This window comes from Lissotriton vulgaris, chromosome 2_2, assembly GCF_964263255.1.
Source record: "Lissotriton vulgaris chromosome 2_2, aLisVul1.2, whole genome shotgun sequence".
In the NCBI taxonomy this organism is placed as follows: Eukaryota; Metazoa; Chordata; class Amphibia; order Caudata; family Salamandridae; genus Lissotriton; species Lissotriton vulgaris.
In genome coordinates, this window is record NC_141688.1 from 215,929,575 (window position 1) to 215,957,110 (window position 27,536).

General features: G+C 45.7%; 1 protein-coding gene across 10 annotated transcripts in view; it reads right to left on the reverse strand.

Moving 5' to 3' along the window:
- The window catches only part of PPFIA1 (PPFI scaffold protein A1), a 922,132-nt gene that overhangs the window by 681,555 nt on the left and 213,041 nt on the right, over positions 1-27,536 (reverse strand). For all 10 annotated transcript variants that reach the window (XM_086959570.1, XM_086959566.1, XM_086959563.1 and 7 more), the window contains exons 6-7: positions 6,290-6,391; positions 5,899-6,120 (exon numbers count right to left, since the gene is read on the reverse strand). In XM_086959570.1, coding sequence (XP_086815696.1) covers positions 5,899-6,120; positions 6,290-6,391 — 324 coding nt within the window. The remainder of the gene's footprint in view (positions 1-5,898; positions 6,121-6,289; positions 6,392-27,536) is intronic.

The following is a 27,536-nucleotide window of genomic DNA, read 5'->3' on the forward strand; positions in this document are numbered from 1 at the left end:
GTTGGGGCAGGACTGAAGTAACCAGGGTATTTACATTCCCATACCTGAGCGTTTTATTTGACGATAGGTGTTCATGGGTTCCGTAAAGGAGGGCAAAGAAAAATGCTATGGCTTGTTCAACAGGCGCAATACTTGATTTTGCCCGGAGGCTGGACGCTAAGCCTGTGCAGGCTATGCTGAACATATACAAGGCTAAGAGTATTTTGTTCGTTAAGTATGGCTCCGAAATTTGGGGTTATAGTAATAACTGTACTGAGTTAGAAATTGTTGAAAATAATTTTTTAAGAACCTTGTTCTCAGTCCCACCAATCCACATCTTTGTATATTATTCATCAGGAGATGGGTATTTGCTTATGTGGTGGATTCGATTAGAATGTCGACCATTCTCAAATGTATCTCGATCTGGTTCAACCCAGAGCTGGTGTTAAATAACGAGATTATACGAGATTGCATGGCCCGAGATAGGGCCAACAATATTCCGTAGTTGAGACATCTGAAAAGCACAGCTGAGTTATTAGGCCGCCCAGCCTTGTTTGACAACCCTGAAACGATATGTAAAAAAGACCTTTTGTGGGCCAAGACCTCGAAAGAGAGGCTGTGGAATTATTGAAACCTACTGTCCGTGCCCACCAGCTCCTAAACACTTTTTATTTTATGGAGTCTTATTTGGATATTGTTACCAAGCCTCCGCACCATTTTCTCCTGATGAAATTTAGGTTTAATTATCTATATCTCTGGTTGGCTGACACTCCAGGCTGGGCAAAGATAGAGGACCTGGGGCCATGCTCTTGCGATTGTTTCTCAAGGCAGGGCACCATGCATTTTGCCCCTTTTTTGTGATAATTACTTATCCATACGCAAGCATTATTATTATATTATTATTATTCTGACATTTATTAAGTGCGTGGCTACCCCCAACGGGGGTGTCCCGGTGCTGAGGACCGCGAGTGAGCAAAACTTGGGGGATTAGCAGCTGGAGAATAGGAGTGTCTTCAGTTTGCTCCTGAATTGTGATTCTGAATCAGCCAGGCGGAGATTGACCGGCAGGGCATTCCAGAGTCTGGAGGCAACCACCGAAAAAGCTCTGGTGCCCTTCCTGGCTAGATGGAATCTGGGGGGGGGGGGGGGGGGGGGGGGGTGACAGAAGACTGAGGTGGTTAGATCGGAGTGCCCGTGACGAATGGACTATCTTCAACCTTACTCTAAGATATCCAGGCCTCTTACCCTTTCAGGGCCCTGAAGATAAGTACTAGGGCTTTAAACTAGATACATGCGGCAATAGGCAGCCAATGCAGGTTCCTCAGGTGAGGAGAGATCGAGTGACGGTAAGGGACCTTACAGATCAGCCTGGCGGCGGCATTCTGTACGATCTGTAGCCGGTGTAGGAGGTAGGCCGGCACTCCCACATAGAGGCTGTTGGTATAGTCAAGGTGGGAAGTGATGAGGGCATAGATTACCGTCTTCATTGACTCAAAGGGGAGGTATGGGGAGATTTTTTTTATCATGTGTAATTTGCAGATGCAAGCAAAGGTAACTTTGTGACTGAGTTTTAAAAGACAGTTCGTTGTCAATTTGAACACCAAGGTTGCGTGCAAATTTGACATGGGAAGGGGGAGGGTTCAACTCTGAAGGCCACCACTTGCCAGGTAGTAGGGGGGTTGATTGATTAAAAAATAGCACCTCCGTTTTGTCGGTATTAAGTTTTAAAGTGTTGTTAGTCATCCATGCGACAATGTTGGAGAGACACGTTTTAAAATTCTCCAGTCCCTGATCAGAGTGGTCTCTAAAGGAGAAGACAAGCTGCGTGTCGTCAGCGTAAGAGACGACTCTGACCCCAAATGCCTCTATCACCTTAGCCAGGGGTGCAAGATAGACGTTGAAAAAGAGAGGACTGAGAGCGGACCCTTGCGGGACACCGCAGCTAAGAGGTTTTTTATCTTTAGACCTGAAGGGTCGACACCATACTTGTTGAGTACGGTCCGTCAGGAACGATGTGATCCAGGCCAGAGGGGTGTCACAAATCCCAATATCATGGAGTCTTTCCAGTAGTATGGAGTGGGAGACCGTATCGAAAGCTGCGGATAGGTCGAGGAGCACTAACATGGCAACCTTCTCCTCTGTCCACACTTTCCCTTACGGTCTCTTTGACCTCCAATAGTGCCGTCTCTGTGCTATATCCGGACCTAAATCCGGACTGAGAGTCTTGGAGGAGATCATTTGACTCTAAGTAGTCTGAGAGTTGTTCTTGGACGAGTTTTTCTAAAAAAAAATTGCAGGCTTGGGGAGAAGAGATATTGGGCGGTAATTACTATATACTGCCGGGTCCGCCTCTGCCTTTTCAGAAGAGGAATCAGGATGGCCCGTTTCCATGCCTCCGGGAACAGACCAGATTGAAGGGAGGCATTCCATAGTGTTGCAAGGGGTCACACTCCGTATGGGCCACGACTGTGAATGCCTGGGACGGCATGGGTCCAGCGGGGAACCAGACTTCCATTGCTGTATTTTTTGAATGGCCATGTTCACTGAGATGGGTTTGAACATGTGTAACCTCCTGTCACTGGTGGGGGCGAGACTCAGGGAAGAGATCCCTTCGCTAGGCCAACCAGTAGTGTAAAAAGAGGAAAAGATGTCAATGACTTTCTCATGAAAGAAGTCAGAGAGACCTTCACAGAGCTCTTGGCTAGGCTCAATCGCATGGGTGAGGGCAGCTGGTTTGGTAAAATTTTTCACGATTTGAAATAGCATTTTTGCTGAATTATCCTCGGTGTTAATTTTACTGGTAAAGTATTCTTTCATAGTAAGTTGATTTTATGGAACTTTTTCAGCGCATCTTTGTAGGATGTTTTAGGAGCCTGGTCGTAGGTGCGACGCCATAGGCGTTCTAGCTTTTACATTTACTTTTTTCTTCCTGCAAAATCTGGGAAAACCACGGCGCAGACGGTTTAGTTCGGGCCGAGGAAAGAGTAGTTAGGGGGGCTCGACATCGGTGTTTAGGTCATTAGAGGGTTGTCAGTTTACATTAGTCAGTGCGGGTTCGAGCGTCTCGCACGTGACCTTGAACCACTTTCTTCCTACATCCTTTGTCCTGCAGTGAGAGGTGGGGGGGTAAGACAGTCTTAAGGTTAAAAGGGATCATGAAATGATCTGACCATGTCAGAGGAAGAGGTGCTAGGGTAGTGAGGCCTGGTAGTTTGAAAAAATGAGATCTAGAGTGTGACCCGCTATATGGGTCGGTCCAAGTACTCTGGTTGAGATTTATGCCCGCCATAGTTTCCACTAGGGACTTGGATTTTGCACAGGAATTATCGTCAATGTGCAGGTTGAAATCACCCAGAATGGTGAAATGGGGGTGTTTAAGGGAAAGGTCCGCTAAGGTCGCTAGTAGGTAAGCAACTTGAGCGGGCTGAGTGTTGGGCGGGTTGTAAACCAGCACAAATTAGGTGCGAAGCCTCGGAGATGCTGAAATACATTGATTCAATCGACCCAGTTGAAACTAATTTCCTGGATATTATCTTCCAGTGTGCCCTGAGAATTATGGCAATTCCCCCTCCCATTTTTTTGCCAGGTCTATTGATCCCGACAAATTGGTAGCCAGAGGGGACTGCTAGGGTGATGTCAGGGTTTATCGATGTCTCCGTTAGGAACATCATGTCCCAGGAGTTGGCGGCAAGGGATAGCCAGATATCACTTGCATGCTTAGGCAAGGACATGCAGATGAGAAGACACGCTTTGAATTTGCATGGGGGGGATGGACCTGTTCCTTCTGCGGTGTCCCATCGCCGGCGTGGCCGGGATGGAGCGAGGGAATAAGAGCAATCCTTACATGTAAACTGCTTACTGAGCAGTACGGGGTTGCACTTGTTGTAGCTACATTCAGTATCGGGTCTCAATTCAAATAGTTTCGTTCTTGAACAGCAGCGACGCATAATGGAATGAGTTTGGGCAGCATGGCTAGCGCTAGACGCGGCACAGACGCAGACAGGCGCAGACGGGCTTCCCTTTGGAGCGTGCGCGACCGCTGCGCGCGTCCGGTAGTGCATCTCAAGTGCACACACGCCCTGGCCCCTGGCTCCACTCTCCCAGCTTTCCGAGTCTTAATATGCCGCCCTACCCTCCACAACAATCGGGACAAGCCCGTGGTGGACCGGGGTAAGGGCGGGGAAGTTGTTACTTGCTGGCGTTACGTGTGGGCAGAGAACCGGCACATATATAGGTAGGATGACACAACCAATATTTTTAGAAGCATTATATCCTTCCTATCTTAAAGAACAAAGTTTTCCTGCAGGCTAGACTGGCGCTCATATATTTGCAGATAATGAGCAGTCCCTGGGAGACTCTTAGCATTGCGAGCTTTTTAGCAGCAGCAGTTAGATTAGAGAAAAAAAAAGAAATAGTGAGCGAATAGGATTAGGTAATCAGATCCTTTTATGTATCATTGACCTATTGGTTGTGGAATGTTTTTTTATATTGTTTTTATCTCATAGTGGTACATGTAAATTCAGACTTGTGATTACATGTTAATTATGATTGATGTGATTGGTATTTTTAACAAGCTATTATGGTTTTAAATAACCGAATAAAGTGATTTTTGACTTGACTTGAAACAGAAGACCAAATTTAGTGACAAGAGTCCTCTTTAGATGCAAACAGTTGCCTTACTCTACCTAGTTAACAACTAAAAGGTGTTAGCACTAGTTAAGCTAGCAAATAAAATAAAAATTAGCAAAATTAACTGTTTAACAACGTGGAGAAAGTAATGTCTTCTACCATACTTTGATGTCTTCTTTGTGAATTATAGTGGGACAGGAATTTCAATTAGTTTCATATGTTGGGAACATCACCTAGTTTCAATCAAATGAGAGAATGAGGCCGAAGGCAGAATTTGAGGTGACAGCCAAAGATAAAAATGCATAATGAGATTAGGAAACAACAATCAGAATTACCAACTTATTCCAACTCACAAGGACAAGGACACTATAAAACCTAGAATGTTTCTGGTGATAGCCCCTAACAAAATTGCCCCAAGCAGAAAACTTCTGTTCTACAGATGAATCATGAACAGAATCCTGCAGAAAGAAGGTATGAACTGGAGGGTTTTAGGGCATGAGAAAGAGGCAGATGTGGAGAGGCATGCTAATCAGAAACATGCAACCTTATGTTTCTTGGAACCTTCCTCATGGTATACGGCTCTTTTGGTTCCTTTTGAGGCAATTTACTATTTAGATGGTATGGTTCCTCAGCAACGTGTAACCAGTGCAATAATTCGATCCAGGACATTTCTCATGTTCTTTTTGTATGCCCGGCCCTTCTGTTATACCGACGAAAGTGGTTGAGACCAATTTGCTTAAAACTAAGTATTTTGTCTGCCAGCTCTTTAATGGATCCCATGTATAATCCGCCCAACGAAATGTTTTGCTATAAAATTTTTAACTTTTTTAAAAGCTTTCTGTATTAGTGGATATGAAATTGCTTCTTTTTTTCTGTATTTGCATGTAACTGTATTTCTCTTTTATGCTATTCTTTTATGTGGATCTCATATGAGTTCCAAAATCATAAATAAACATTGAATTGAATTGAGAGGCATGCTGGAAAGAAACAGAGGGAAAAGATGGATGCATGTTACCCAGAGATGAGGGGAGCAAAGGGAGGGAGGAAGAGGAAATGGTAACTGGGATGGATGCCGCAAGAGAGAAAGGAGGGGGGGGAGCAGGAGTACGTTGGAATAGAGTTGAAAGAGAGGTAAGGAAGAGCGCACAATGAAAAGAGGGGTATGCAGAAAGCAGTGACATCAATAACACTACTTTCAATCAACTACTAAGAAACTCACAGAAACAATCAGCAATTGTTGCGAGATTGATCTTGTGCAATCCATTATTTGAGACTTTTTTATATTCTCACCTCTCTAACATCTCTTTGAAGCTTTGTGTTAATTTCTTCAGATTTGATCAAATCTTTCCTTGCTGTGTCAAGATCTTCCTCCAGCTCCGTTACTCTGCTTGAAAGAGCAGCAAGACGTTCTTTCATTTGGTTTTGCTCCTTGGTTTGTTTCTCAATGGTATCTTGAAGTTCAATTACTTTGCCAAGATCTTCATCGTGATTCAAAGAGCCATCAGAAGACCGCTGTCCAAAAAAAAAAAATCAAGTAAACCTTAGAATGAAATAGGTGCTCACCGTTTCAAGAATTACTATAATGAAAACCGAGTTGCAGAATTACAAAGAACTCAAACATTAACATTTATGAGTAACAAGGCCTTCAAAAACCTTGAAACACTAAAATAACCATGCCTACCTTTCCATTGGTGCTTGGTGTACTCTCAGACTCGTGGTTTAATTCAATAATTCCATCTGAAAATATCTTCTTCTGATTGTTCTGCTCCCTTGTAATCATCAACTAAAACCAAAATATAAAGGTTGGCAGAAATGAGAAAAATATTAAATTGACATAGTTCTATTACGTTCTAAAGGTGATCAGTAGCAATAAATGTGTCTGCTAATTGGCATATCCAAACAGCAACAACAGCTGTATATCCAGGCCTACCCATCCCTATAATTCAGATTAGGTGACTACGCTATAGACGAAAGAAGGCAATGCGAATATCACGTGCGATACTATCCCCAAGAATGGTATAGGGAATTAATTTGTAATGGCAGCACCCAACACAGAAATAATAAAACAACAAGAGATTTAGGGACAGAGACAAAGCGTCCATAATTATCAATCTTACAGCTTACTAAATGTAAGTGACTAGTGCGAAATGAAGGAAAAAGACTTTGAATGATCTAAGACAGTAAAATACCGATAAAATATGAATAGCAGGAGTACCAGAGAACAACAATTGAGAACTAGGCAACATTGCTCATCAAGCAACAGCTTGGGCTCCTGAAGACCTGTTTATTGAAAAAGCATTTTTATTTAATGAATAGCTTATTAGTGGTTACAAGCACTTCAGAAAAAACATTTCCAGTTTTTATATATAAGAACCAATTCGTTATACAATGAATTTATCAAAATGTAACAGCTGCAGTAAAATTAACATGTTCTCTCGCAGTATGGTCCGTTTTTTGAGATGATGGGCGTCTTTCACTTGGGAAGAAAACAGTAGCTTTAATATGCAAATTAAATTTGCAACAAAAGAATAGTTTTTAAGAAACAACATTTATAAGCAATTACCATACAGATGCTGATCTAACTCCTACAGAATAGAAAGAAAACACAGGAAAGCAAAAAAAAAAAAAACTACGTCCATCTGATGGTATGTTGGAACAGGATTCTAATCCAACTTCATTGGTCAGTACATCTGTACCATGAAGACTTGTCTAAGGACGTCCCCATAATTCATCCCAAGTGTGGCACACCTGGTAGAGGCGAAGGATGGCTGGTACTTGATCCAGACTGAAGCTAGATACCCCATCAGGATCAATATGCAAGGTTTTCCTATTTCCTGCAGAATTTGAATAGAAGTAACATGAAAGACTTTGGTTACCATAAAGCTGACACTTTCTAATCCTAGGTGGGAAGGCCAAGTATCCCGGGAAGGCCAAGTATCCCTATACGCAAACTGAAATTTGCCATCTGTACATTACCCTAAAGCAATAAGGAATTTAAACGGCCCCAGGATCATAGGTGAGAAAAGCTGGTCAAAGAAAACAAACAAAACAAGAAATGGGACACTGAATACAGTGATGAGATAGTTACAACACCTGTCCACAAATTATATGCATGTCACCCCTGGTTTGCCTACATGCACCCTGGGACAGAAATTTCACAAATAACAGAAGTGTGAGCACTCATTTCTCAAAGGCAGCGGTGAATCCTACTTATTTTTTACAGGAGTAGACATACTCCTTGCAAGCTTACCAAACTCCCCCAAAACACAGACAATATATCAAAATAATATTTATGTTTCAGGCCACACACGCGCATATATAGGCACCTCTCCTATTCGGGCAGCTGCCAGGCACACAAGCATTCTGGTACTTGTAGCATTAGATGGCCACAGTGCTACCCGTGTGGTGAAGTCCTAATTACTACTCAGTCAATACCGTACTAGGGCTTTTTGAGTACTGGCACAACCTGAAAAGGTATTAAGACTGCTCCATTGCCAAAAAGCATGATATGTCAATAGGAAGAGTTTCAGCTAAAAAAAATTATCGCACTAATAGTGCATCACCACATCCCATATCACTTTATCAGCGCTGAGTGGAGAAAGAACAAAACAAATAGAACTGGGGAGGCTTGGTAGCTGTACCAAATAAAGTTTAAGTGACACTTCGTTAAGGAGTGTGCTGCCAAAACCAACAGTACAGAGTGATACATGTAATATAGCAAGAAAATTATTAAAATATTTGGACTAGGGTCCTACATAGGTTTGATTTTTTGATGTGAATGTCATTAAAGCCCAAAAGGAAAAATTGAGTTTTGTTTTTTATGGTAAAAATGAAATTTTTAGGTCACGCTAGAGTCAGCGCATGCGTTGCTCTGGCGAGACATTAAGCAGCTGCTTCAAAAAGCACTACCTTGCCGGCCACGAGCTTGCTAGAACGCGGCCGCGCTGCGTTACTTTTACGGCCACGTGGCGTTACTTTTATGGCCACGTGGCGTTACTTTTATGGCCGCACAGCCAATGCTTGTTTAGTTTACAATTAACATATCCCAAATCTCGTGATGGTCATGCCATTACCTCTCATGAGAATTATTTGTTTCTCTTCTAAAAGATAAAAAGTTGAGGGAAATATCCATGAACTATCTTTTCTCATAAGTAAGAGCTAAAGTTACGAATTGAACAAGCTGTGTGGGATGTTTTTTGTGGGCAGCGGCTGAAGTACTTCCTCTTTCCAGTATTGTTCATGTGATCTCGTGACTCATTAGTCACTTGCATATTTCTCAGGAGGGCTCCTCATCAGCTGTAAGAAACCTTGACTTGCCTCTGCTGGGAGCACTGTGATCTTGCAAAAGAAAAAGATGTTTGCATCAATCCATTTCTTTAAAACTAATATGTGCATTTCTGTGGACCATCTACGGCCTTTGGTGCGCCTTTTCGAGCAGATTCACAGCTGCTGCAGTGAATGCGCAGTCCCCGGCCCAAGCCACATAGTTTGATAAATGATTTTGGCCCATGGGCAAGCCTACATCCAGTTCTAGTCTCATCACCCTACAAGCAGTTGTGCAGATTGGGTACACTCCCAGGTGCCATCATGCACACAACACAGCTCCATGTCTTCTAGTTAAGCATCACATCCATTTTCTCTCACCAGTCCGCACTTTAGTCATATAGAAGATTTAAAGGCACCACAACCAGACACTCATATCTCTACATTAAAACCACAAGAGCAGCAAAGAGGTCTTCAAACTGAACAGTCACCAAAGCCGAGAAGTGCACAGCAGAACATCAAGGAAAAAAAGTTCTAAAGTCCTCAGGACACATCCATACACAAATAATTCTCAGCGGCGATCAATACCTTCAGCTAGCTGGCCACTACCCAATATAATTTGTTTCTAAACAATACCCTGGACTTTGCCGGACACAGCCAAGATAATGTACTCTTGTACGAACCACGGCCAAATTGAAGGTCAGCTGGCCATATTGACGCTGTACAGCGCAAAATCCCAGAACTTAAAACGACTTCCCGATTTCGCCCTGCTGTGGGGCATGCAGATGGTAGAAATGCGGAGTGCAAATGCAGGAAACGGCGCTTCGGGCGCGCATACTAACATAAAATAACAAGTCATTGTCACAAAGCTTCACAGGGACCAGACCAGCGACGCCGAATAAAGAGCAGGCAGCCACAACACATCTCCCAAACTACTCCTTTCGAACCATTTTTTTTAACCGTCCGTTATTTCTTCCTCATATGCTTCCTTACAATATCCCATAGGATATCTTTATACACAACTTAAAGCACTTTTTAGAACAACCTTAAGCTAGTGCTAAACCCTGGCTATTTCTCCATAATTAGAATTGGTTTACTAGTTTTATGCTGTTTTGCAGTGTATTAGTCCAATCTGTTGGGCCATATTAGGACGCAATATTACTACGTGTAGCTTAATTTAGGGTGGTGTGCCGGGACGCTAACGTCACTTTACCTCCCTTTGTTGATTTTATTCTATTCACCATTTAATACATGAATATTTCGCATTTTCTTGTGTTATTTAACGCAACATTTTCATCGCCCTTATTTCACGGGAGCGATTTCACCATACCCAGTTAACAATAAAGTTATATTCTTTGAATTCGGCGTTTAAACCAGTTAACGCCATTCACATGGTTCCGAGGGCTTTGGTATTTGTGAAATGTATTCACAGGCCATTGGTAATATCTGGTAGCTGACCAGGCCAGCAGACAGGTGAATTAACGTCATTAGAAATCCTCAATGCATTCTACAACGAAACTGTTCATTTATTTAACATTATTTGTTGTGCCACTTAAAGTGAGATTGTGTTTAACATGAAAATATACTAGCAGATGCTAAAGGTGAACATTGCGTAGATAATGTTTTAGAAGTAATCTTTCCAAGACAGATAGGCAAGTCTTTGGCTAGGTATGTTTAATAAGGATGATGACCATTTATACGTGCAATGTGTTTTGGAAACACTGTTTTATGCATCTTTACGATTAGCTGTATTGCAAGTGCCCGGTATGCCTCATTTTTTTTTTACAACAAGGTGTGCAGTATATAATATTGTGACTGTACAGTCACTCGACGAATATAATGTGCCCAGCAGTCTAATGTCTCAAGTTCAACCTCTTCAAAATACACTTTTGACAAAGGCTGAATGCCTTCCCACTAGAATAGATGTTTGGGCAAAGACACTATAGGTTTTAACTCTAGTCACTGTTTTTACTTGCATGGTTGTTCTTTTCAACTGTTACAACCCGACTTCTTGTAAAGCGCTCTAAACCCCTGTGACCATGCTTTTGCTATATAAAACGGGAATTTAGGGTGGTGTGTGCCGGGACGCTTAGCACAGCTTTTAAGCTTTTCTCCTTTAAACATTGTAGGCAGAAAAGGGGTTTAATTTTCAAGGTGCTTAGGCATGAAAATGTATACTTCTCACTTGATAACTCGCTAACAGAGCAGAGGCTGCATAGATGTCTCTCAATATCACTCTTTATTTTGTTTTTTCATAAAAAATCTCAAATTTTCCTTTCTTCTTAGTTTTTTTCCCATTCCCGCCACCCTTTTACATTTAAATTGCTTTCAAAAGAAAGCTTCTACCAGGGCCGTAATTATAGCGTTCAGGGGCCTTACATCTCATCACAATAAGCTGGTGTTAAACACTGCCTACTCCCCCGTAATTAATTTTTTTTTTTTAAATAGTTTTGTAACTATTTTGCAATGTACTGTGCAAAACTGTACAGTTTTACTTAAATTATGTCGGTAATGTTATCACAGGCAAAAAAGCCCAAATTATGGCAGGGTCTGCGGGGATGCTTAACACTCTCTGTAAACTTTTTTTTCTAGAAACCTTGTAGACATGTTTGTTTGGCCTCCTTTTCCATTTTAAAAATTATAAATAGCTAGTTAGGTTTATAAACATATTAGGCATCCTGCCTTTAAAATTGCCTTTTGCAAGCCCGCTCGTTTACAGATCTTGCAGATCTTGCAGGTCTACATGACACACTTCCCCCATTTGAAATAAACTTCAGTTCACCTAAAGCCACACTTTACCACAAATGTAATCACAGCCTCAGGCGCTCATACTAACATAAATTAACAAGTCGTTGTCACGAAGCTTCACAGGGTCCAGACCAGCTACGCAGAATAAACAGCAGGCAGCCAGAACAAATCTCCGAGACTACTCCTCTCCTACCATTTTTTTCTACTGTCCGTTATTTGTTCCTCATACGCTTCGTTACAATATCCCATATGATATCTTTCCACACAACTTAAAGCACTTTTTATAACAACCTTAAGCTAGTGGTAAACACTGGCTATTTTTCTGTAATTCGATTTTGTTTACCAGTTTTATGCCGTTTTGCAGTGTATCAGTCCAGTCTGTTGGGTCGTAGTCAAATTTGGGACGTACTTTTACTACGTGCAAGGAGCATAATTTAGGGTTTTGTGTGCCGGGGCGCTTAGCAATGTTTTTAAGCTTTTCTCCTTTAACCCCTTGCATGCTGGTGACAGAACCATTCTGTCACGAGCCACGGTGGTATTGTGCTGGTGAAGGATTGGTTCAGTCACAGCCCGGCCGCCGCGCCTGCGCGCGCTGATTTCGCGCCTGCGCTCAGGGTTCCATTAGGCGGGCGTGGTGGTGACGGAACCATTTCGCCAAAAGCACAGCGCCACCGCGGCTTGTGACGGGGTGGTTCCGTCACGAGCATGGTGGCGCCGCGCGCCGCTCCCCCAACCCGCCCCCACTAGCGCCGCGGCGGAATTACCGCCACGGCCAAGGGATTAAACACTGTTACCACAAAAGGACCTTAGTGTTAGAGCCTGCAAAGAGGCACGGGGTTGTCAGAATTATTTTTGGGGTAGGCGCGGAGTCGCTTTGTATTTTGCATGTGGGACATTTTTATTTTGTGTGCCTAAAAACGCGCTGTTAACATACCATGCCTGTTCATTTTTTTAGGCCCTAAACACACGCGCTGTCAACATACAATGAGTGTGCACGTATTTAGTTAACTAAAGGACACGCTGTGTTCACCCACACACAGTGCTGCTGCCTGCCCCTTCTTGTTCTGTTCTGATTAAAACAAGCATTGGCACAGTCAATAGATCTCGCCTTTGGGACCTCATAAGTATTTAGTTATGCAGCACAATATCCGCGGTGCAACAACATTAACTGTTGAAGGCTAAACAGTTAAAAGGTCGCAAAGGCGAGACCGATTGGCTATGCCAATGCTTGTTTAGCTAGGTCTGGTGACTTACTGTACACAAGTATTCACTGTTGTAACTGGTATTTGATCTTAAGTTAGAGGTTCGAATCTCAGAGAGTCCACTCAGACTTTTATTGTTTTATTGAAAGAGTGACAAAAGGAGCACAGCTAAATTGGGTTACAAGCAGTAGAGGTACTGTGCAAAAATAACCCCTGTAGTTACTGTTAGGCTAATACCACATGCAGCAGTCACAAAGAGTGGAATTCCAGACCTATAAAGAAAGCCACTTCAACACGTCCTGCTCTTTAAGTGGGTTATCTGCAGGTAACAAGGGCCTTTGTTATTGTTTATGAAAAAGAGCTTGCTAATTCTTCTTGATATTCCGATTTCAACACACCTTCTTTCACTATTTGCATTCAGGCTACTGCAATCTAATGACTGAGCTTAGGCCAGAGTTTATACCTCTATGCATACTCCAAACTACACCATAACAAGAAGGTTAAAATGGCCGACTGTTAAGGGTTCTCCTGATTTAATGAGATCCCTTTACCAAACTGTCCTCCGAGCCCTTGACGGCCTAAGTGGTACATTAGATCTGAGGCAGGCCCTAACTGCAGATCAAATTTTTAATACCCACGCGGACCTAGTTGCCTCCCTCTCCTTACTTCTTAACCCACTAATGGGAAAACCCAGGAATAAGAAGAAGATAAATACCTGGTATGATTCAAACTGTAGGAAAGCAAAGGGGGCTCTCTTGGCTGCAATCAAAGCCTCGAATCGACCACTACTTAAAATCAAGAGGGCTAAGTATAAGAATCTGCAGTCTGAGGCCAAACAGACGTGGGAGAACACTAAATGGGATGCTATAAAAAAATGCACTAGGCAGTAGGGACATGAGAGAATTTTGGTCCATAGTCCGCTCTGGTTCCAAGGAAGGGCAAATTGCTCTTGCTCCTAATATTGCACGAGAGAGCTGGGTGGACGACTATCAAAACCTATATGTCACCCCGGCTGAAGACATTTTTCTAGTAGAACCTTCTTATCAGTTATCACCCCAAAACCTGCTCCACATCAGGTATCGGGATTATTCCGCCTTCAATGAATCTCTAAAGCCCAAAATAAGTCTGAAGGACATAGAGGTAGATATAAATAGGCTCCAAGTAGGTAAAGCGCCTGGCCTCGACAAAATCCCCGGCAACCTTTATAAAGATCAAATTGGGATATGGGTCCCTTACCTCTATCTGCTATTTAATGCTATTTTACAGGGCGCCAAATTACCTGCCACATGGGTAGGAGTCGAGATTATACCAGTCTTCAAAAAAGCTTCCCCTCTTCTCCCGCTCAATTATCGCCCGATCAGTCTGATCGATGTGAGCCCAAAACTATTCTCACGTATCATTCATGATCGGCTCCATAATTGAATGAAAGAGCGGCAGATTCTCAGCCCCTTTCAGGCGGGTTTTAGGGAAAAGACGTCCACGGTCGACCAGCTATTTAGGCTCCAACTACTTTACTAGAAGCCCATGAGAGTAGAGGATGGCAGCCTCTACTTAATTTTCGTCGACCTCAAAACTGCCTTTGATCTGGTACCCCGAAACATTTTGTGGGATGTTTTGGAGGACATGGGGGTACCTACTGATGAACAAGTTACTTACCTTCAGTAACAATATATCTGTCTAGGGCAGCTAAGACCTGAGCCGAAGTCAACATCTTGAACTTCTCCTTCCGGAGGTAGCCGTTGACGTTCCGTAGGTCCAAGATTGGGCGTAGGCCCCCTTTTCCCTTCTTGGGTACCAGAAAGTAGTGGGAGTAGCAACCACACCCTGCTTTTGGCCCAGGAACGTGCTTGATGGCCCCCTTGGCCAAGAGGGCCGTAACTTCCTCCTGCAGAAGTCGCAAGTGGTCCCCCGACACGCGGTGGTACTGCGGTGGCATGGCTGGAGGGGTCGCCTCGAAGGGGAGGGAATAGCCCCTTCAGACGATTTGCAGCACCCACCTGTCCGATGTGACTGTGCGCCAGTGGAAGAGGTGATGGCGGACCCTACCCCCCACTGGCATCACATGGGCCTGAAAACTCGGACTAGGAAGGTTTTGAGGCGGATGCTGCGGGAGCGGGTGCGGACTGGCCTCGCCTTTGACCTCGACCGCCTCCCTGGCGGTTTCCACGGCCGCCACAGCGCTGAAGATTCTGTTGCGGCGTGTGGCTGGCGGTCAGTGTGGGGACGCCCCTTCCTTGGCCACGAAAGGAGCGAAAGGCACCCATTTGCTGTCGCGGGCCGAGAGGCCCAAGGACTTGGCCGTAGCCCTGGAGTCCTTAAAGCGCTCAAGCGCGTGGTCTGCCTGGTCGCCAAACAGGCGACGGCCATCAAACGGCATGTCCAGAAGTGTAACCTGGACATCGGCCAAAAAATTGGCGCACCGTAACCAGGCGTGGCGTCGGACCGCCACTGTCGTGGCCATCGCTCTGCCTAGTGTATCGGTGGTATCCAGTCCGCACCGGATAGAGTACTGTGCTGCATCTCGGCCCTCCACTAGGGCTTGGGCGAGATTAGCCCTGACCTCAGGGCATTGTGGCAGCACAACCGCAACTGTGTCCCACAGGGTGTGGGTGTAGCGGCCCAAGAGGCATGCGGTGTTGACTGACCGCAGTCCCAGACTAAGGGACGAGAACACTTTCTTGCCAAACTGTTCAAACCTCTTGGATTCCCTGTCGGGAGGGGCCGACGGGAACGCGGTCTGGGAGTGAGAGGCCTGGATAACCAGGCTCTCGGGGGTAGGGTGGGTCGACAGGAAGCTGGGGTCACCCGGAGCCGAGCGGTAGCGTCTGGCCACGTTCCTGTCCACAGGCTGTCCTTAGGCGGGCTTGGACCAGGTGCCCAACAGAACGTCAGATAAGGCCTCGACCGAGCTTGACTTCGGTTTGAGGGCCTCGGTGAGGAGATTAGTCCTCACGGCCGTATCAGAACTACGCTATAGGCTGCCCCCTCCTCCGTAGCCACGGTAGGAGGGGAGACAAAACCAGTGTCTGGAGAGAGATCCAGGTCGCTGGCCTCCCCAAGCTCCTCTGTCCAGTCCGCTTGGTCCGGACACTCCCGTGTCAGAGGGTCCTCAGACCCCTCCCAGTCCTCTTCGTCACCCAATGCCTGGTAGCCCGGGATCAACAATTGGGGCCCGTTCGTTAAAGTAGAATGTACCCCCAGCTGTCTCGTACGGCGCCCAACGGGGCCGTGTCAACGGCTGAACGGGATCGATAGAAGGACTGGGGCCGGCATCGACCGAAGTCGGCACCAGTGGTGACACCCTTGGGGACGGCACCGGCGAGGTCGTAAGGTCGACCCGGATCCGGCCGGGGCCTGCGGCGCCGGGACCGAAGTCACCAGCGGCGCCGAAGCCGGCGGCAGCGGTGCCAAAGCACCCGACCCGCTAGGCCCCGGAGCCGGACCCACTGGGCCCGAAGGCGCCGTGGGGCCCGGTGGAGAAGAGAGCGACCTCATGGCCATGAGGTACTGCTCGATCTCCTCCCGCGTCGCATCTTGCTTAGGGACCCGAAGGTGTGGGGCAGGATGCGGCGCTAGCGACTTCTGCGGAGCCGCGTGGGTGGTGTCACCCAAAACCCCGGCCGTGTCAGGCGAGCGTCTGGGGCGGTCAGAGGAGCAATGGCGCCGCTCCGACCTCTCATGCCTCTTACCTGAGGAGGAACCAGAAGACCAATGCAGACTTCCGGAACTGCGAGGGCTCCGTCCCCGCGACCGATCCCTCAACCTCCCACGGGACCGGGACCTCGAATGGCACAGGGCCGACTGCCGGAGCTCGAGCCGCTTGCGGGACCGCTCCCGCCTAGCCTTCGACGTCAAGGATCAACAGTCCGAACAGGAACGGTCGTCGTGGTCGAGGCCTAGGCATTGCAGACTACGGCGATGGGGGTCAATATTCAACATTAGTCAACTACACTTCGATCAGGGTTTGAACCGGCACCTGAAGAGTCGAAAACGACTTGAAGATCAAAAATTATCAAAAAAGTTTTAGTCAAAAAATGACTTGGGGTAGAGCTTCCCCGGATCTGCGCTAGCTGGCGCGGAAAAAAGAAGAACTGACGTCAGCGCGCATGGGCGCCGTGTAAGTACTCCGACGACGTCATTCCGGCGCAGAAGACGCCGACGACGGACGCGGAGCCAGAGACGACGCCTAACGACGCGCAGGGGTATTGCTACGCAAAAATTTCCAGATCCAGTCTGACGCCTGGGGATATTCTAAGGTAAGGAATCTAATACTAACCTGTTTCTTTCAGATCTCCACATCAGTAGGAGACTCCATTCAGATAACTTTGCCTAAGTGAGTAGTGGTAAATGGGTGAGCCTTACATATAAAATCCCAGTCAATAGAGGAGTCAGACAAGGGTGCGTACTGGCGCCTACTTTATTTTGTCTCTTCATTAATGCTTTGATTGTCCACCTTAAAGGTGTAAAAGACATTGACGCCCAAAAATTGAGAGGCGAACAGGTGGTGGCACTAATGTTTGCAGAGGACACTCTTCTGTTGTCAAAATCTCCATGGGAATTCAACATGCCCTGAACAGCTTTGCAAAGGTTTGTCTTTTAACCACATGCGCGCTGCTCTTATTCTGCTGGAATGCTGACTTTTTAAAAAACCCATTGTTCATGACGAGCTGGGCTCGTCATCAGTGTGCGAGGAGGCTACACCATGACGAGCCCAGCTCGTCATCAGCCTCGAAGGGGATAAGGGGGTTAGAGATTAATACTCAAAAAACCAAATTCATGGTATGCAAACCAACTAAGACCAAATTTCCCAATCCCTCTATGAATGGCGTAGCTTTGGACAGGGTCACTGTTTTTGATTACCATGGTATCACTCTTACGGACAAAATGCACTGGGCCCGCCAAATGGCAAAGGCTAAACTGAAACTAGCCCAGATTACGGGTGGTATTTTAAAATTACATCGAGAGTCCTCACCTAAGCCAGTAGCATTGATTATTGAAATCCATTAAGCCCAAGCCAGGGGAGCAATCCTATATGGAGAAGAACTGTGGGGCCATTGCCAGGTGGGTGGTATTAGTAAGACCGAAAACCAATTTCTAAGATCTTTGCTGGCCCTCCAATCTAGTACCCCCCTCACCCTGTCTAACACTCAATATACCCCCTGATGTAACTGCTGAAATATTTCCTAACAGACGCACTCTACGACAGTTCTTGTAAAAATTCAATAAACATTTTGTTTGGCTATGGAAGGTTCCTGTTAATTTCGGATACCACTTAAAATATAGTCTTTGCTACAGAGACCTAGCTTACGCCTCTGTCCAGATGTTACAATAGTCGTCCTCAATAGTGATACATTCTTTATCAAAATAGGAAAAAGAGGAATGGGAAGTGGCTGATTTAGTATACAAATCATATCAAAATGTGTCAGTGGATGGTCTTCAAGAGACCACCATAGATGAGGTGACGGTAGCTTGCTGCACAATATCAAATTATGTCTCCATTATCTTTGTTGATTTAGTCAACAAGGGGTTCCCTCAGTGGAACCAGACAGTCTGTAAAATGTCAAATTAAGAACCTGTCTCTCAAAGGCTTTTGATCTGCGTGTCCTCTTTGTGATCCTCTTTGTGGTTCTCCAGTATTGGTATCTTTCATAGATTCACATGCTTGAATCATTCCCCGCCGTCAAAGTGGGAGTCCCACGGTACATAAAATAGCAATATATCCATAGTATAACAATAGCATAGCTAAAAGATCCCTAGGAAGTATTGCAATATAGAAATCAATAGGAAAAAACCTGTCACTTTAATAACTTGTCCAAGCTATTAGATATAGTCCAAACTCCAGTCAATCAGGCGACAGCACCCTCTAGAACCTACTCCCCAGAGGCTCAGACTCTCAGATTTGAGGGGAGGTCGCATGTGAACCTATGAAAGATACCAATACTGGAGAAGCGCAGTTCACAGGAAAGTAACTTTTGTTTTTCTCCAGTATTGGGGTATCTTTAAAAGATTCACATGCTTGAATCAGAGTAGATAGCTGTAACTCAAGAATTGTACATTGCAAACTAGATACATACATACATACACATCCATCCACCCAACATCAAAGTTTGCCCTTTGTGGAAAAGTGCCTTCACACGTGAGTTGCGCCTCTCAATGGTGAGTATAACCAGAAGGGCGGCACCTTGTTGCCCCAACTTCTTGCCAAACGTGTTTCTGGCTGCACACCCTTGTTCAATGGAACGCAAAGAATTCACACACGTATATTGCAATCACCATTTTTATTTTCAAAATAAGCCCGCCTCCAGGCATCCGGGTATCTTGGTACTCGTAGTGTCTGCATGCTATTACCTCAGTGGGATCCATGTGTTGCTTGATAAAATGCTCATTAAAACCACAGTGGGTGTGCTAAGATGTCACAGTCCTTCACAGTATGTTTACTTGCATTCTCACCTGGAAAATTGTCACGCAGAGACTGCCTGCCGCCGAGAAGCGGATCCAAAGACCTTGACATCATGGTTCTGAGGACTAGTTATGTGTGTTCCTTTGAAGGCTGCGGTATGGGCAACGAGCACATTAGGGGACTTGAATGCTAACCCACTGGGGACTTTATTTTAGCACAATATGGAAGCGACAGTGAAACCCACTTGGGTTTTTATAATGCAGAACTATAATCACCAAAATGCCAAGGGGTCGGTTGGGGTGGGGCATTTTTTGAATAAATAAAGCATGTGACTACAGATTTTATTGCAGACTCCCTGCTTGCCGGAGAACAAGGGCGTTCTGCCCGAAACAAGTCTGGCTCTAATTCTGGGCATCAGGTTTACTACTCTGCTCGCTGCACCTTCAAAGAGGGAAACGTTTATCCACCTGAGGTCTTTCTCCAAAGGACCCAATCTAAATTATTTGATAGAACATATATATAAATATATAAACACACAAATATACATTCTGTGCAGGAGGAGGGCAGAAAATAGAAGCTCACCTTACTTAAAAAGATTACGTAGCACTGCTTGCCCCACCGCTGTGTCAGCATTGTCGGCAGATTCTAGCCAGTAGTGCTTGGTAAAGGTGTGTCTGCTGGGCCAAGTTGCGGCTCTACAAATCTGGTGAAGAGTCACACCAACAAAGATAGCAGCAGAAAGAAGACTGCTCTAGTAGAATGTGCTTTGACCGTTGTTTGAAGTGTCTTAACCGCTTGCTGATGGCAAAAGGAAATTGTACTAGATATCCAACGTGCAATAGTCTGTTCAGTTACAAGATGTCCTTTACGCATCCTGCCGTAGGCTATAAAAAGTTTTACGAACATTGGCTGTTTTTTGCAGATAACATTTTAAACACCTTTTAACATCTAAAGAGTGTTAAGTCTTTTCTGCTGGCGACTGTGGATTAGGGAAAACAGTATTTTAGATGACTGGCTCATTTAAGTGGAAATCGGAAGGTACTTTAGGGATAGAGCCAGGTTAGTGCAGAGCACCACAGAGTCTTTGGTGAAATGTAGAAAAGGCGGTTTAATAGTAAAAGCTGGTATGGCGCTGACTCATCGAGCAGAAGTAAGGGCAAAAAGCAATGAAGTCTTCCAAGAGTTGAATTTGAGATCAACCTTATGAAATATATCAAATGGGAACTTCATGAGTTGTGCCAACACAATGCTCAGATGCCAAGCTGGAGGCGGACGTCAAATTGGCAGAAACATTTGAAATAAGCCAACTGTAGTATTATTCTTGAGGGATAAAGAGAGTTGGAACCACCCTCCCGGAAACTGGAAATTGCGGCCAGAAAAAACTTAAGGGTAGAGTGAGAGCCCAGATTTTGCTAATTGTAAGAAAAAAGGCAAAAGTTGCTCTGGTGTAGAATGTACAGGGTGAACATTTGAAGCTTCACACCAAATACAAAACCGTTTCCACTTAAGTTTATAGGTTTTGATAGTGGAGGGTGCTCTAGGATAGCAAGGACCTCTCCTTCAGTCTGAAGGGATAACTAAGTTGGCAAACTCATAGTGTTCAGGCACCAGGCTGCCAATTGCAGAGATGTTGCATCCGGATGGCAGACCTGTCCTTCGTTCATATTAAGAAGATCCGGTTTTGGGCGTAGGACGATTTGGGTCACACTCCGACAGAAGGAGTAGCTCTGTAAACCAGATCTGTTAAGGCCATCTGGGGGCTATGAGAATAATGCGGCAGGGTTCTCTCTGCATTTTCCAAAGCACCCTTGGGACTTAAGATATCGGTATAAAAGCGTAAGCATACATTTTTAACCAGTTCATCAAAAAAGCATTCCCAAAAGACCCTGGTTGGGGAACCGAACTTGTGTGGAATGGGTATTTGTGGTTCAGTTTGGTCGCAAACAAAACCAGATTGTGGCGTCCGCAAAGCTGAAAGATGCGATCCAGCGTTGGTTGATGAAGTTCCCACTCGTGGTTGGACGAGACTGACCTGCTTAGGGAGTCCTCTAGAATGTTGGACACTCCCGGAACATGAACAGCTGTTAAAGTTATTTGATGCTGAATCGCCCAAACTCAAATTTGCTGAGCTTGTAGGGATAGTAAAGTGGTCCTCGTGCCCCTTTGTTTACATAATGCATGCTTGTTGTGTTGTCCGTCCGGATCAACACTGTAGCTCCATGAATGAGTGTGCGAAAATTTAAACACCAGGATAATCTCCAGTAACTTCAAGAGGTTTATGTGCCAAGTTTGTTGCTGTGTCCCATGTTCCCTTGACTGTGAGGCCCTAAAGATGCGCCCCCCCACCGCGCGAGGAAGGAGTATGTTGTGAACGAGGGGCCTGCTAAGAAGTTTGGTATGAGATTCCACCATAACAATGCTCTTGGCATTCGAGATGTGATGTTGCCTGCATCGTCGAAGAACCCCGTGACCTGTTGCCATAGTTTGTCGAGCTCTTCCTGTAAGGGTCTCATTTTGAGGCGACAGTTGGGAATTAGGGTATTGCAGGAAGAAAGCATCCCTAGAAGCGATTTGAACTGTCAAACAGAAACGGACTTTCTTGTGCGGAGGAGAGCTGCCAGTTTCGAAATTTGTTGTGATCTTTCATTTGATACAAATGCCCTTGCTTGCTGAGGGTTTATGATGGCTCCCAAGAAAGTCCGCACTTGAGAGGGGGTGAAGTGCGACTTCCCCAGATTTAATGAAAGGCTAAGCGACTGAAACAAAGACCGGCATATTAGTGTGTGTCTGGTTGCTATTGTGTACGACTGCGCCTTTATAAGGCAGTCGTCGAGATAAGGAAATATTTGGACACCAGCTTGAGGAAGGTTTGCTGCTACCAGTGCCAAGACCCCGGTGAACACTCAGGACGCAGAGCGGAAACCAAAGGGAAGGACCTTGATTTGGCAGTCTCTGCCAGCCACTCTGAAGCGCAGGAATTTCCTGTGTCCGGGTAGAGTGGGGACATGAAAATAGGCATCTTGAAGGTCCAGTGCTGTCATGTAATCCCCTCGAGACAGTAATTGAAGCACTACTTGGAGAGAACATCTGAAAGGTTTATTTCTTGAGAAATGTGTTGAGGGACGAAGGTCCAGAATGAGGAGTCACCCAGATTTTTTCTGGTTGAGGAATAATCTTGATTAGAAGCCTGCACCACTTTGTAAATTTGGTACCACTTCGATCGCTCCTTTCTTTAAAATGACTTTGATTTGGCATAAAAGTTCCTTAAGATGGGCAGAAAGGACCTCTGGGAGGAGAATTTGGGGGAGATTTTACAAATTCTAGAGTGTGTCCTCTGGACTCTATGTCCAAAACCCATCTATCAAACCAGTTTGAGAAGAAATGTGAGATTCGCCCTCCAACCTTGGTTGGGTTGATGGGTAGAGTGGTTGGCAGGCGGCAGCTGTCACTGCAGCTGTCACTGCTTTTTTGAGGAATCGCTTCCCCTTTAGGAGGATTTTCCTCTGTACTGTTTACAAGAGGCAGCTGGCGGTTGACGAAAAGACTGCTGTTGCTGGAAGTAGGAGTAACGCTGTTGACCTGATAGGATTGGTACTACCGGTATTGATTGTTGCCTCCTCGAAATGAATAGGAGAAACCACGACCCCTTGCACCATGAAAGGCTGCTTATTAAATTGTAGAGTGCCAAGAGTACCTGGGGTGTCGGTATCCTTTTTAATCGAATGGAGTGCTGCCCGAAAAGTGATTTGCAGTCATAAGGCATATTGATCATTTTTGTCGGCACTCCCTGCCGAAAAGTAGCAGCTTTTAACCTGCCCTGAAGTCGGAATGCCGCCCCTGCCAGTTGGCGAACACACGGGAAAGAGATGTCCACTGCACAGTCAATGATTTGGGCAGAGACCTGTTCTTCCTCTTTACAGCTTCCAGCTTAGAGGCCTCAGGCAACATGTTCATACAGGGGGAAATGTCCGACCGCATTTACCCGTCATAGCGGCCTAGGATAGCAAGAGAATTAGCCGCCCAGACAGAAGTTGCCGCCATGGTGGAAACTGTCTTCCCAATGGAATCAAGGTGTCTGCCCTCTCGATCAGCAGAAGCTGACAATGGAGACGAGGGATTCCTGGCACAACGTTGTGCCGCCTGAGAAACAACTGAGTCTGGCTTCAGTTGACCAATAAGACAGGCTGGTGAATTGTCCAGGGCCTTGTATTTCTTATCCAGGCATGGCAAGACTGCATGAATGGAGGCAGGGGTCTTCATGACCTTCTAACCCTCCTGCAAGATGTAGTCGCTTATCGGTATAGCCTTTACCTGTTTCTGTGCTTGGTGAACATAGGGAGAACGAATCTCCTGGCTGCTCTGTCCATGAGAACATGAAATCCACCTATATCAACAGGTGGAGAGTCAGCGGAGTTGGAGTGGTAGGCGACGGAGTCTGGATCTGATAATTGTCCCACTCGGTAAGTTGGAATGATAATAATAATAATAATAAAGGAAATTTATATAGCGCAACTTAGCCCAAGGGCATCAAGGCGCCAGACAAAGCAAATCGGAGGTGACATGTCTCAGCATCGTCGGGTTCATGGCCTAGGGGTACGCCTCCCGGAAAAGCCAGGTTTTCAAGTCCTTACGGAAAAGTGCCAAAGAAGACTGACCCACTAGATCAGGGGGGAGGGAGTTCCAGAGCTTAGGAACGGCGGTGGAAAAAGCTTTGCCTCCCCATCTGGATTTGACAAATCTTGGCACTTGAAGGAGATTTTTGGTGGAAGATTGAAGGGCTCTACTGGGAAGTTAGGGAACAAGGAGGGACCCAATGACGTCTGACGCGGAGCCACAGACCGCCCCATGGGCGAGGCAAAGAAGTTTGAACGAGATCCTCGCCTGCACGGGCAGCCAATGGAGGTCTTTCCTGGCCAGGGAAGCAGACGATAACCTGGGAAGATGGAGGACCAGACTCGCTGCGGCATTCTGGACCATCTGAAGACGATGTACAGAGCTCTTGTTCATGCCCACATACAATGCATTATAGTAGTCTAATCTCGATGAGACCAGAGCTACTGTAGCCTGTTTCCTCGCATCTGGAGAAAGATAAAATCCTATCTTTCTGAGGATCCTGATGATACCACAACAGGTGGGCACAGTCCTACTGACCTGACGGTCAAAGGAAAGGGTGGTATCAAACAGGACCCCCAAGTTCCTAGCCGAGTGCGAAGGAAGTAAGCAGTCCCCAAGGTATTCCGGCCACCAGTCTTTAGACCAAATGTCCTGGCCACCTCCAAAGATCAAGACTTCAATCTTTTCTCCGTTGAGCTTTAAGTAGTTATGAACCATCCAGTGAGACACCGCCTCCATACAAGTCCTAAACTTGAGGGCGGAGTCATTCGCTGGCTGTGTCAAAGAGAACATAATTTGGGTGTCGTCGGCATAGGACAACACCTCGAACCCATAGGATCTCACTACCCTGGCAAGTGGGGCCACATAGATATTAAAAAGGGTGGGGCTTAGAGAAGAACCCTGGGGGACCCCATATTGCACAGGTGTGGGAGGGAACTGAAAATCACCCAGCTTTACTCTCTGCTCCCTTTGATGGAGAAAGGAGACTAGAAGCCTGAGGGCAGGGCCGCCCACCCCTATCTCCCCAAGCCTGCTGACCAGGATAGAGAGTGACAGGGTGTCGAAAGCCGCATTCAGGTCGAGTAGAACAAGCAGAGTGATCTGGCCCCTATCCACCTTCGTACGAATGTTGTTAACCACCACAGTCAAAGCTGATTCCGTACTGTGGGCTCTTCGGAAGCCGTGCTGTGAGATATCTAATAAGTTCGACTCGTCAAGAAAGGTGTCGGTTAAGATGGATTTCTAGAATTTTAGCAGGGGATGGAAGCAAGGAAATGGGCCGGAAATTTTTCAAGACCTCGGGGTCTAAGGAAGTTTTCTTCAAGAGCGGCTTGACCACTGCCAACTTCAGATGATAGATCCACTGGATCTATTATCTAACTCTCCTTCTCGGTCTTCATCAGTTGTATGTGTGTGTGTGTGTGTTCTCTATGTTGTGAGATCCTGATGTGACCAGAGAAACCGGAGGGGGGGGCCCCAATGATGGATAAAGGCGGAGGAATAGGCGTCTCAGGAACCGATTAAGCTGGCTCCGAGGGAGGAAAACGGCGGTAGTAGTCATCAAGCATATGTTGCAAATCAGAAATGGGTGACATGAGTATTTGTGCAGGGTGATTTTCAAGCGGTGGTTGAATATTAGGCGATGAGTAATAGTCATTCTCTTGGTCATCCTCTATATCCTGGCACTTGATGAGAAGCTCTGAAGGACTACGAGCAGCCTGAAACCTATCATCCTCCTCTGAATCATCCTCCTCATCAGCCCCATAAGCAAACAGTTGCCCTGGAAAATTAGGAGATGCTTAATCGGTAAGGACTAGTTTCTGTCCTGTAACTCCAGTTCTGTAGTAGGGGTATCTCTGTTATAGTCATAATCTAGTGAATAGTCCCGCCCATGTGCGCGGACCCCGGAGCAATCAAAAATAATCTCTTAAGCTGTCAAAACATGCAGACCTGCATAGACACTTAAGAGAGAATTTAAAGACAGATAATGCAGCCTATATCCACAGGCTACACTGTCCAATACTTCAACTTGAAATTCCACCAAAAACCACAACAGCACAGCCTGTCCAGGGTTTTCCACAGAGAAAAACCTTGCTTTTACCAGCAAAACCCTCTGGAATGATAGAGAGGAAGGAGTGGACAGACAAGCCCCATAGGCTGCCACTGGATAATCTGCCCCCTCTTTAGGCCCCTGCTCTTTTTACTGTTATGTTTTCCAGCTCTTTCTTTGGTCTGGAGCACAAAAGCGCCGGGACACTCCTTTGGAGTAGCCGTTGCGCTATAAAAGTCCCATTTAACATAACATAACATAACATAACATTATGTGGCTCAAAACAGGATACTGTGCCTTTAAGAGAACTTTCCAGAAGCCTCACAGTATCCCAGAATGCAGTGCAGGTCCCTTCCACCTTCAGTTCTTTTTGAAGGCGTAACACGCCAGACCTGTAGCATTCCTTACATGAATATCTCTCTCCACCGGGGAGGAGGGCGGGCGCTTATGACTATAACAGAGATACCCCTACTACAGAACTGGAGTTACAGGACAGAAACTACTCCTTCTGTAGTAGGGGATCTCTGTGTATAGTCATAATCTAGTGAATAGAATGGCAAGCCCATCCCCACACCAAAGCGGCGGTGGAGAAACAAGAAATAACACGAACAAATTTCGCAGCGAAGCCTGCCCAACCTGAACATCTGCCCTGGTATCAGTGTCCAGACAGTAATGCTTAGCCAAGGTATGGACCGACTTCCAAGTGGCGGCCTTGCAGATTTCTGCAATCGGAACATTAAGCAGCAAAGCAGTCGTGGCAGCTTTGCCCCTGGTAGAATGAGCCTTAGGTTTACCTCCTAAGGTCGTATTAGTCTGTTGGTAACACAATAGTGTACAGGACACAATCCACCTAGAGATGGACTGTTTTGAGGTAGCAAGACCAGTCCAGACTGATCCATAATTGACAAACAATTGAGCGGAACCACAAATATCTCTGGTTTTAGCCAGATAAAATTACAACACCTTCCTAACATCCTGGGAATGTAGGGACCATCCCGCTGGAGATGCCGGATTCTGAACAAACGTAGGCAAAGTTATTGTCTGGTTGACATGAAAACCAGAAATAACCTTAGGAAGAAATCTAGGGTGAGTATGCGTAACAACCTTAGCAGCATGAAATACAGTATAAGGTCCTTGGCAACACAACGCCTGAATATCACTCCCCCTGCGGGCCGATGTAATGGCCACGAGGAACGCCGCCTTCCAGGACAGATGCTGCAACGAAGCCCTATGAATAGGTTCAAAAGGCTCCTACATCAATCTGGACAGCACCACATTCAATTCCCATGAAGGCGAAGGAAGCCAGACAGGAGGAAATGCTTTCTTTCAGCCTTACAAAAAATCTTTGATCACAGGGATCTGGAAGAAGGAAGTCTGAAGGACATTTCCTGTAGGCAGTCAGCGCAGCAATATGAACCGTAATGGATTAGACATTAAGGCCCGACTGCGCCAGGCGTAGAAGATACAGAAGGATGACATCTTCCTTACACGTCGACAGGTCATGGTCCTTGGACTGGCACCAGATGCAAAAACTTCTTCCACTTGTAAGCAGAAGAAGTCCTAGTGAAAGGATGCTTAGCCTCCTTCAGTATGTCCATACAAACCTCTGGTAGATTCAAATGGCCATATCACACTATCTCAGGAGCCATGC